This window comes from Adiantum capillus-veneris, chromosome 30, assembly GCF_014529385.1.
Source record: "Adiantum capillus-veneris isolate H3 chromosome 30, ASM1452938v2, whole genome shotgun sequence".
Lineage (NCBI taxonomy): Eukaryota > Viridiplantae > Streptophyta > Polypodiopsida > Polypodiales > Pteridaceae > Adiantum > Adiantum capillus-veneris.
The window spans coordinates 76,275,794-76,287,345 of record NC_140960.1 but is presented as its reverse complement, the minus strand read 5'-3'; the positions used below and the strand labels follow the sequence as shown (position 1 = coordinate 76,287,345).

General features: G+C 41.7%; 1 protein-coding gene across 2 annotated transcripts in view; it reads right to left on the bottom strand.

Moving 5' to 3' along the window:
* Window positions 1–1,995: 1,995 nt before the first annotated feature.
* Window positions 1,996–11,552, bottom strand: part of CPFTSY (signal recognition particle receptor protein, chloroplast (FTSY)) — a 49,399-nt gene continuing 39,842 nt past the window's right edge. The window contains exons 2-12 of one of the 2 annotated variants that reach the window (XR_015187279.1): window positions 8,045–8,149; window positions 7,863–7,936; window positions 7,068–7,126; window positions 6,925–6,965; window positions 6,474–6,594; window positions 6,308–6,376; window positions 5,000–5,082; window positions 4,825–4,893; window positions 4,204–4,266; window positions 2,538–2,707; window positions 1,996–2,462 (exon numbers count right to left, since the gene is read on the bottom strand). Coding sequence is in view for 1 of the 2 variants with exons in the window: in XM_086506855.1 (XP_086362981.1) it covers window positions 2,594–2,707; window positions 4,204–4,266; window positions 4,825–4,893; window positions 5,000–5,082; window positions 6,308–6,376; window positions 6,474–6,594; window positions 6,925–6,965; window positions 7,068–7,126; window positions 7,863–7,936; window positions 8,045–8,149 (798 nt within the window). In the remaining variant the exon portion in view is untranslated. The remainder of the gene's footprint in view (window positions 2,463–2,537; window positions 2,708–4,203; window positions 4,267–4,824; window positions 4,894–4,999; window positions 5,083–6,307; window positions 6,377–6,473; window positions 6,595–6,924; window positions 6,966–7,067; window positions 7,127–7,862; window positions 7,937–8,044; window positions 8,150–11,552) is intronic. The other variant, XM_086506855.1, reaches the window with a different exon arrangement.

The window sequence follows — 11,552 nt, the reverse complement described above, 5'->3', positions numbered from 1 at the left end:
TTAAGAGTCTAGTCTCTTATTTTGCTAAGGTGTGTCACATCCTTGACAAACAATTTTTTTCATTCAGGTTGTAATACCCAACCTTATATGGTATAACTTGGAAATGGTATTGCTCCATAGACGCCAATTTCAACTAGAGGAAAAGCTTTGTACTTTCAGTGTAGTTCCGAGTTCAAAGGTAAGTGCTACAAGCATTAATCTTGAGAAAGAGTGCTCAGAAGATGTAGATTTTCTCAACAAAAATTTCTTTGTTTGATTTTCCTTCTATACCTTGAAATTTGACCTTACCGTGAATAACCATTTTGTGCTTTACCTACATCTGTGGGATGTATCCCAACTTAATGGTCAATTTAGAAGAGGAAAGGACATGTAGCATCCAATATCATCCATGGATGAGATGCTTGTGCAAGTATACGAGATCCAAAGAGATCTAAGGTTAAAAAAATTATTAACCTTCAGGCAAAGCGCACTAATAACACCTCAAGCTTTCATGAAGAATTTGGGGATATTTTTTCCTCTGTTGTATGCCATACATAATAATCTGTCCCCTTTAGAGTTTGAACTTACCTTTCTTGGAGGGGAAGGGTTGGGGATGACACCTACTCAATTTGAGATCACAACACTATCTTGCTTATTAATCACATCACTCACTATTCCCCACACCTATCGGTGCTGACCATACAACTTACTCTTCCTCCCCGCACCACCACCCAAAATCCATGAAGCTATGTTGGTGGAAGAATTGAGCTCATATGCAAAGAGTGGGGACCTACAAGCCAATGGACAGATGGTTTTAGACAAGCCTTCTCTACCACCAACTACATCTTTACTCTGCGTTGCTTGATCAAGCAAAGGCGCAAAAGACGAGCTTACACTATTGTTTTGTGATTTCTACAAAGCTTTCAGCAGCACCTGTGCATGAGAGACTCTTCCAGCACCTTTTAGAGACTTGGTGTCACAACAGAGATGATTGAGGGGACCTACTCCCTCTCTATAGAGACGTGAGAGGCCAAGTATGCTGTTCAAGAGGCACCTCAAAGCCCATTGCTAGCACTTTTGGTTTGAAGCAAAAGTGCTCACTGACTTTGTTTGACCTCTACATGGGTGACACATGAGGGTACATTCTTCGTGTAGGAGGCGTGGGTGTGGATCGGGCAAGTACTCTAGTCCATATTTTGGTATATGCTGATATATAGTCTTGGAATCTGAGTCACAAGAAGGACTAAAGCTCCACCTATAAACCCTGGATGAGTTTTTCTCTCAAAGGACATATATACTTGGGGAGACCAAGGCTCTGATTTTTCATACAGGTCAGGAATAGAGCCATACTCACTCTAGCTAGAGGTGAGTCGAGGTGGTAAGTCTCATCTGTATACCTTGGGGCTTATTTTCACAGCCACGACAGGCTGCTTCTAGAGCCACAAGCTCACTAAAGGGTAGGCTGAATTAGTGATGCTAGAACACTATTGCCACCCAGGGCACTTCCAGTAGTCCCGCACAAAGGGTGTCTTTTTCACACTTTAGGTACCCTGCCATGATGTGTGCAACAGGAGTTTGGGCACCTGGACTTAAGAGCTTCATGGTGGACACACAATGAGAGACCACATGTCATGATGATCCCTCCCCTGTGGGTGAAATCCCCTGTTTGCTGTGCCCTGTCTGTCCCTCCTTATGGGGTCTTTTTTATGTTCTGTTCTTTGGTTGTATACCCTATGCACCCTCCCAACTGCGTCTTGTAATATTTCGAAATTTTGTTTCACCAAATTCAGTAAACCCTTGGATTCCCCTGATGACAAAGAAGTGTACTGAGACTGTGTACCATTCAATAAAATAAATGTTCTTAGCTCTTCACTTATTTCCGGCCTTTCATGGAATCGCCATTGGCTTGCTTCACATCTATGAAGAGATAAGCTAACGCAAGATCTACGTAAAACACAATGGTTGTGTCATTGTAGTTCATCAAAACTATGTCAAAATAACTTTACCTGAATGCAATTGTAAATGGAAACACGACATTGCCTTAATTTACACAAAACAAACTGTAGTATCTTTTTGCTGAGAACTGGTTGCTTCATTTTCCTCATCTGAGTATATACAATACTGACCATAATAATATAGTTTTCATGAATACAAACAGGAGTAAAAACTCTCCTTGAACCAGCACCAGAGCTCATCAACAGCTTACCTTCCAAAAATGGAGCACAATAACGTGTTTGGCAAAGTGCAGAGATTGTGAATAATCGCTCTCCTCTCCAGATGCTTGCTGCTGTCACTTTTGCCAAGCAGCTCGTATCCTACGCTAACTTCGGTCATATAAGATATCCTCTCAAGCACATCATAACTTCTGAGCTTTACCCAGACACATGTTCCAAAGAGGAGGTTCTGCCGGCATCATTAACTTCATATCCCTGCTCTAAAGCCTTGTAAGCCGCTATCAGCTGATTGAATCTTTCTTACAAACACTGAAAAATGAAGAAAGAAAATTTTATTAACGCCTTCCAGAGGACGAATTTGGCCTATGAGACAAAAGGGCGTACATGAGAGCAGAGGAAAACCAGAAACAAATCTCTCTTTCAGCAGTAGGACATGAATATCAGGGGAAAACTGCTTCTACAAAAGCCTCAGCATCAAATGGCTGAAGATCTTCCAGCCTTTCTCCTATACCCACGAATTTTACGGGTATTCTCAACTCATCTACAACACTAACCTGCGAAAAGGCAAGACATCCAAACATTCCAGCATCTCTTAGCCCTTTCAATTCAACAAAAGTGTGATACTCAAGCATACAATACCATAAAATTTTGACAAAAGTAGAAATAAAAGTTTTACTCAGACAAAGTAAATAACGTTACAGAACAAAAACCAACCATGATCCGCACAATCAATATTGCCAGCAGCTGGATTGGTCTTCCTTTCAAATGAGCATATTACCTGCACATATAAGGAGCCCAAATCCTCTGTGGTAAAGCCTGCTTTTGATTATGTTAATCAAGTTGTTGGTTTGTCTTTGTAAGAGGAGCCACTGGGTGCAGATTGAATTGGTCATGACTAAAACAGATGAACCAGGTGTGTCCTGGCGAGGGCTTATGCTAGTCTGATAGTGTGGACCTTTTTCCATCCTTAATAAGGATTACTGGGATATAATAAGTAAACAGATGGTGAAAAGTTGCTTCGGCCATTGGAGCTCATTGTTTTGGGTTTGATCTTCTTCTTGAATGGCCATGGGTTGCAACCTTTCAATCCGAAGATGGTATTATAATCCAGCCCCTCCTTACCTATATACGAACCTCACAAGAGCTCGTTACTCCATTTCCGGGATGAGGATGTGAGAAGGGTGTTGTTATTTGAATTTTGGCGATAAATCAAGCCCTATATGCAACTGCAATTGCACTATTGGCAACGGCATACCTTGGGAAGGGGTGCTTGTTGACAAGTTCTGAGGCTCTATAAAGGGTCGTCTTTATGCCTCCCATCGTTTCTTGATTGAGGCCCTATATACGAACCTCACAAGAGCTCGTTACTCCATTTCCGGGATGAGGATGTGAGAAGGGTGTTGTTATTTGAATTTTGGCGATAAATCAAGCCCTATATGCAACTGCAATTGCACTATTGGCAACGGCATACCTTGGGAAGGGGTGCTTGTTGACAAGTTCTGAGGCTCTATAAAGGGTCGTCTTTATGCCTCCCATCGTTTCTTGATTGAGGTGAAGTGAATAAGCACGTCTCTTGGCATCCCCATTTGTAATCGCACATGTGGAGGCTGAGTGAAGAGCTTCCAATAATTCAAGTTGTCAGCTTAAGTACCCAGTTCGAGAAGTGGTTTTCCGCATCAAGAGATATCCTTAATGCTTGTTGACTATCATCAGGGAGGGCAAGACTAATTCACCAGGCCACCATACCATACACGGCATGCTTAAGATACAAGAAGCCTAGACTTGTGAAATCTCACTTACGCATGCAAGCGCACAAGGACGATCTTTGAGAAGGCCTAAAAGCAGAGGCAATACCCTTCCAAAATTCCCAGGAGTTGTTGGAAAGGTCTTCATTCTCTATAATAGACTTTCCTACAGAAAAACATGTCCATATCGTACTTTCTTGCATTATCGCTCCTGATCTTACAGCACATGCACAAATTCTTGTTTCTGCTTTTAACACGTCAATTGCAACTGTCGAATTTTTGTTTCCAAGATTGAATGTACTTACCACACAGCCACCTCTTGCTGTACCATCAAGCTTGGTCAATACAAAACCAGTGACTCCCACAACCTGTAATTACAAGGGCAAATACCCAGTAAATTGCGCTCAAAATTTGAAAAATGCAAAAAAGAATCTCAGCTTGCAATGCCAACTCAAAATGAAGCCAGGTGAAAAATCCCCAGCTGCCTAATAGAGGCTGAATCTATGTTGCTGATCAAAATCCTTTGAAGCATCCAGAGAGAGATCGTCTTGATCTATCAAGATAGTCTCAAGGATATGATATCCCTTGAAGTTTGGAGCGAAATATAGAAGAGAAACTTGACTTTCAACTTCCATTAACATGGTCATACGGGCAGGCTCACAGTAGACAATTGCCTAGTTTGAATATTTTTTCTGTAAACAAGATAGTCATTTAAAGTACAGCATACATTAAAGATCGTCTCCTTGAATAGATCCTCTTTGCTTTATATATGATAGCACTGAGGATGTATTGCCATGCATATGGACTTATGAACACATAAATTGCGCCTGAGTTATCTCCTCTTTATGTGAGACTGAAGTGTATACCCTTCTCACAGAGAAAAAAGCAATAAAAGTTCAAACTCAATGAGCTTGAGCAAAATTTACCTCATTAAACTGCCTTGCTTGAGGAAGCATATTCAGTCCTGTTGTGCCATCAAGAACCAAAAGAATTTCCTGCCCCCGATTGAAAGAACGTTAACAGTCTGATCACAACTTCATATCCAAAGAAGCTTTTGCAGTCTTTGAGACTATTCAAGATACAAGTTTATTTCTTACTAACATGTGGAGCACCAGGCAAAGCCTTTGACACTGCCTTTTGACAGGCACGCAATTCCTCCATTAAGTTATAGTTAGTATGCAACCCTGGGAAAACAAAATATTACACATGTAGTGAGCCAGTGGCACCTCCAGATAAAAGTAATCTCTTGTGGAATTACATAATAAGCAGAGTTCTACTTCCATACATGACTAGATTCCAGGGCTCACAAAAGGCAGCCCATGCAATATTTGGACACTCGTGTAATTGCCTACCTTGAAACCACAAATACACATATAAATGCACATGTGTGCAACTATGTTCCTTTACCCTACATACAAATGGATACATACATGCACACATAAGCATCTACTCAAAAGACCTGTTCAATGAGAAAATGAACAATAATTTCACTTCCTGCCTCCGATGGATTAGTGCTCGCAACTCACACACATAAGTAAAAAATTTACCAAGCAAAAGGACAACAAAGACAAAAGTAGCATACAAATCATGCCAGAAATTTTTATTTGGATCCTTGGTTTTCAGTTGGAGTTTCATGCACTTCCCAAGTTCCTTCATTGGCTACTCCTAGTCCTTGAGTTCGTTAAGTATTTGATGGTGTTGCAAATAGGCTTCATGTGCAGAGCAGGAGTGGATGTGACCTAACCTCATGAATACACCTATTAGGTAGAAAATATAGACAAAGAAGGGCGCCTTTGTGATTCTCTCAAACCCTTACTAGGCCTCATGGGAAAAGCTGAAAAAAATAAACAAGGAAATCAAAGGGAACAGAAAGGGTGTCCCCCTGCCCAAACTGGAACTTCTAGCTAGTTTTGTGTTCAAATTGATGTTAGCTGGAAAACCAATGTCATTGTATCAGGAAAAAAATGCACTTTAGTTCACATATCCCCATCTTCTAACAGAGGTCTAGATGCCAAGAGGCACATAAAAGAAATCTAAATTTCAAGCCTCAATGATTGTGACCATTCAGGGGGCTTTGGGAAGCCCGATTTCTCTTAGTCTCTAAGCCAACTAAGAATTTGATTACGTATTGGAGTTGCATCTACTCTACATTAAATTAGTCCCCCTTCAACTCTTCTCCATCTCTCTTTATATCGTGAATTCATAAGGAACTCATTGATTGGCTGGGCAAACCCACCACATGATATACACACCAACTGCCATTCCTCTGGTTTTCACTGGCTCAGACTTTCAAGTTTAGGTTGTTTTTCCAGAGACACAAGCCTCATTCATTGGTAAAAAAGTCAAAACAGGTTTGTTAGGTGGATTTATCCCTCTGCCGGATACTTGTAAAAAGAACAAAAAGCTTACGTCCAGAAGTATCACAAAGGACAATATCATAGCCTTCTCCAACTCCTTTTCGAACTGCCTCTAGCAAAACTATCAGCATCACAACAAAAAATTCTTTAATTCAAACATCAAGAATTAGAAGTTCCTAAAAAGTATTAGTTTGAAAATTGAGCATGATAATTAATACCTGGTACAGGACGTGGTTTTTCTTCCTCGGACACTACAATATCTGATCCTGTTCTCTCGGCCCAAACTTCAAGTTGTTCACTAGCTGCGGCTCTGAATGTGTCTCCTGCTGCCATTAACACCTACTCAAGAAAGTTCCATTGAACGTAAGAACAGAAGCAAATTTCAAGGTAAACAACTAGCGAAAAATTAACGAGCTTAATTACTTTTATAACCTCTCTATATGATGCAAACTTATGTTTAAAAGCATGCTTCAAGCATCACCGGTGCAGCATCAATGACAACTTTCAAAAAATAGCCTAAAGGCATGCTATCAGTAATCCCTGGCCCAAACCAAACATCAACCAAAAAAAAAATCAAGATCCACGCAAACAAGTTTAACTACAATCTTGCACAAGCCAACATCCAACAGTCTCTGAAGCACTAGAACTAACACTCGCAAGCCGTATTACCTTTGTACCCTCCTCCTTTTTGAACCGGTGTGCCAGCTTCCCTAAAAATATAAGTTGCATATCAAAAAGCCGAATCAAGTACATAGAAATAGAAATCCCAGCATACTCTTGAAATTTTCTAAGGTGTGCCAATTAAAATTTACCAAGCGTCGTCGTCTTGCCTCCACCATTTACACCAATGATCATGATAACAGCCGGTCGGCTGAAACCAAATAGGCAAAAAGCTATCATGACTACAACAAAACTAAAACCTCAACTGCACAAGCAATAACAACTGTGTGAGAAACAAGCCTGTGCAAAGGCAAATCCTGAATGATATTTTGAACACTGATTGGTAAAAGGTTAGTCACCCCAAAGCAAACAAACAGCTCAGACCAGCCAGCATGTTTACCTAGGACTGTCAACTAAAGAAACCCACATTGTTTGATGAATAAAAGACCAAAAGGTAACAAGGGAGTTGATACCTCGAAACTTGAAAGTCAACGTTGACATCAGAAGGAAAACTCAAAAATCTTTGTAATGTTTTATCTCTTACAGCTATGCTCGTTAACAGTAAACTTTCAATGGTTGACAGCATCTTCAATTTAACCGTGAACCCCGTATGTATACAAAGGGCCCTAATGTGTGACCATCAATTATCCAGTATTGAGCGTGCTCATGACAAGAATAAGATGCAGTCCTACCATGGGCAGAACTCAGTGAGTGATTTGGGAAATCAAACAAAGGACCCCAGCCCCCCCGTGTAGCAGCTCCAACAATCACAAAGAAAACATCTCACTCGCGATGAAGAGTGAGACCAAGAAATGGAAACCATGACAAGCAATGAAAAGTGGGCCACAATACCCTCTTATTGGGCATTCTGGAAGGAAAAAGACGAAAGGTAAATAAGTCTTGGCGATATTATGAGAGAGAACATAGATAAGAGCAAAAGAAACCACCTTGTAGCAAGGTTCAAATCGGAGGTCTTTATCTTATCTGTAAGAAGGGCCACAATTGTGGATTTTAGCGCAGCCTGCAAGCCACATTATTGGTCAAAAATGTAGCAGAGTTGCCGTCGCTCCTCTTTGCATGCTTTTAGGCAGAACAAAAGCTTCATGACTCTTGAACAAGCCTTCAACACCTTTATTTCAGAGCCTGTTTTAAGCTTGCCTTCTAGAATTTCCTTTCGTAGTTTCTCGACAATCTTTACCGCAGTTTTTGGTCCAAAGTCAGAAACAAGTAGAGCCTGAGAACAAATAAAGACAAGTTCAATCATCTTTCATTTACTACAACAAGCAAAGACAAGATGCACACTCATAACGACAACACTGATAGAAACAGCTGGTACGTGAACTTGAACAAAATATGCCTATGAAGAAACGAACACTGAAGTCATCTTCATGGTTGTTACAAGCCATCAAGCAAAAGACAATACTACCTGATTATAGTACAAAATAACAGAAAAAAGCAAACTCAAAATGTACATTCACTGCTACTTTTGCTGCAAAAAAGGAAAATGACTTTATGATGGATGCAATATATGTTGACTTGCGCACCTGTGTTGAAACACAAAATTGAGTGGATCACTTCATGAGTCAGCAAGCTAGGCAAAAGCACCGCGTTCATATACACTCTAACTAGGACTTGGGTGATAATTAATAACTATCCTCACATAAGGAGTCTGAACAGACCTTGTGTTATTGCTGCCTTGTGATCCATCCGTCTTACTCACGACATGACACAAATAAGGAAGAGACATCTAACTCACCTCCAAGGTGTATAGCCTCACTGGCTCACTCCCTAGCCCGAGAGACTTCATCTAGAACGACACCTCGAGGACCACATTCCAAACCACCAACCACATCCTAGCAATGGTGGGCGTGCGCCGTGCACTTCCTGGGTTCTATAGTCTAAGCTAAAAAATGATCCCTAAGTCCTATTTATAGAGCAACATGACCATCCTAACCTAAGGATCTGGTTCAAACAGGCTAGCAGACACTCCTAAGGCGCCTATCTTGATATATAGGGGGAGCCAGTTGTTGTCCATTGTTTTCCTTATAATGTTTTCCTTGGTAATAAAAGAGGGGATGAGACCCTCAAGAGACCTCACTGACTCCCAAATCAAAGCAGTGAACTCAGGACAATGCCTCAAATTGATCACGTAGTTTGAGCAAGAAGTCCGGTCAAAATCGCTTCAACCTTTGATCAAGGACCAACTCGGATTCAAGTGAAGTATAGCCAGTAGTCTCCTCCAAGTTGGGAATCTTCAGACATGGATTGAGGACTCCGCCTCCTTGCCTGAGCCAATTGGGCCCAACATTTGACATTCTCAGTTGCCGGAGGAGAAAGTAAGCCTTGCATCAGTTGAGGTCAGCCGTCTCAAGACGACTTCAGTTATTCGCAGGATTGTCGGCACGCACCTTAGTAGAGGGGAAGTTCTAGATTTGGTGCAAGCATACTTATTCCTCAAATTTGTGGAAATTCCCAGAATACCCCTGTAATTTTCAAAATTCCCAAAATACCCTTGTGCTCCTTTTTACACGAAATCGCTCCAATTCTCCCAAAAATAATATACAAAAGCATACACATATTTCCAAAGTTGTTAGCCAAAGAAAATCACCCACATACCCCAAAAAATGGTAGCAATTTCATGTGTTATTATCGAGCTATTTTATCTCTTGAGTCCATGATACCATCGAGAATCCGCATTATGACTTGCTCAATCTGTAGAATAGAGTGCATTGTACAAAAACTTGCCAAACATTACTGTGTTTTGTCATGTTTGCTATTATCGCAACGGGTAGATTGGGACTTTTGATAAATTTCAAGGGCATAATGAAAATTTTAGTCCAAACCTGAGGGGCACTCTAGAAATTTTTCAAATTACAAGGGAATTATGGGAATTGTCTCAAACTTGAGGGGTATTTTGGGAATTTTAACTTGTGCACAATAGTAATGCTAAATTGTAGTAGTAGATCTATGAGAAGAGATTTTTCTAGATGCGTCAATCAAGGGATGACATAGATCATCATAGACAAAATCTCACTTGAGACATGAGTACAGAGCTGTCAATTCCAAGAGAATGACTACAGCATTGTGAAAGTGATATCTAATTGGCCACCAGGAGCAGATACTTCTGATGGATGACATCGGGTGGGTGAATATAGCATGGAAGAGGAATATGCGACGATTCGGAGTAGATACTTCTGTCGGGGTGGCACTCTGCAGTTTTGCTTACAAGCTTATCTAGGCTTCCTTATACATGCTCCTTGCCTAAAAGCAACAGATACCAAAAGCTGGCGCTAATTCAACAACTGCTAAAATTATCAACACAAGTGTGACATGAAACGTTTCGTGGTTTCGGTCGTTTCGGGGTTTCGAGGTTTTGAAACGTTTCGTTTCATAGCGTCAAAAACATGAAACAGGTTTCACAAACGACATTAAATTATATATTAATAAAATATGATAAATATGTATACAATGTAGCACACATGACTCTAGACTTTAATGTCCACGAGAGCGAGAGAGAGAGAGAGAGAGAGAGAGAGAGAGAGAGAGAGAGACGTGCTCACTGCTCATTGCTCACTGCTTAGAAGCGACTTCAAGCGAGCACGATCAAAGAGATGTTCAGTATTGATGAAAGTTAAAACACAGCCACTAGTTTCATGAATCATAACTGATGTATCATTGATTCATTTAGCAAAGTACTTCTATTGAACAAAGTTTCTGGAAAAAAGCCCCAATTTTAAACGTTTCATGAAAAATGCCTGTCCGTTTCATGCGTTTCGGCAAAACGTTTCATAGGTTTCGGGGTTTCATGAAACGCGTTTCTATGTCACACTGATCAACACCTAGATGCTTTCATACTGCGTAGGAAGCTTTCGGGTTTTCCGTCGGGTTTAACGGATTGCCACACTGGCAATATGGATTTCCGAGATTTGTGGCACCGTTTTCACTGTGTTTTTGTTCAAAGGTTCCACATCAAACACGAACACTCCTCTCAGGCCAATGAACTCCCCGTCCTGCTCTCTAGCTCCCCTCCTCCTGCTGCCGCCAGCCTTCCCCTACCCCACCCCCCACCCCCCCCCCCCCGGCTCGTTTTCTCCTCGTCATCCGCTGTAGTTCTGCCTCCTCGACATTGCTTCGTTTTTGGGGCAGTGTCTCATGCGCCTGATTGCAGCGTCCGCCCGTCGACCTCTTCTTACGACACAGCAGTAGACACAGATGGAGGCTCCAGCTTCGCCACAGAGGGACTTGCCAGAAGCCCCCTCACCCGACCCCGCTCAGCCCACCATTCGACTTGCTCTATCGCCAACAAAGCAAGCGAGCCTAGCCGCTGAGGTTGAGCGTTTGCAGGCGACTTCGGTCATCTACAAAATTCTCGGCACCCGTCCTAGCAGAGGAGAGCTGCGAGACCTTCTCCAGGCCCGCCTTCTCGCAGAGGTGGGCAAGATCTTGGATGTCTAGATCCACGGACGGGGGTACTACTAGATCGAGTTCAAGACCTCCGAGATGGCTTCCAAGGTCATAGCTATGAGTCCACTGGCCATCCGAGCATCACGCGCCCACTTTCGACAGTGGCGACATGGTTTTGACTTGACTTCGGATGTGCTAGTAGAGGAGGCAGACATCCCCATCTCAGTCTACTT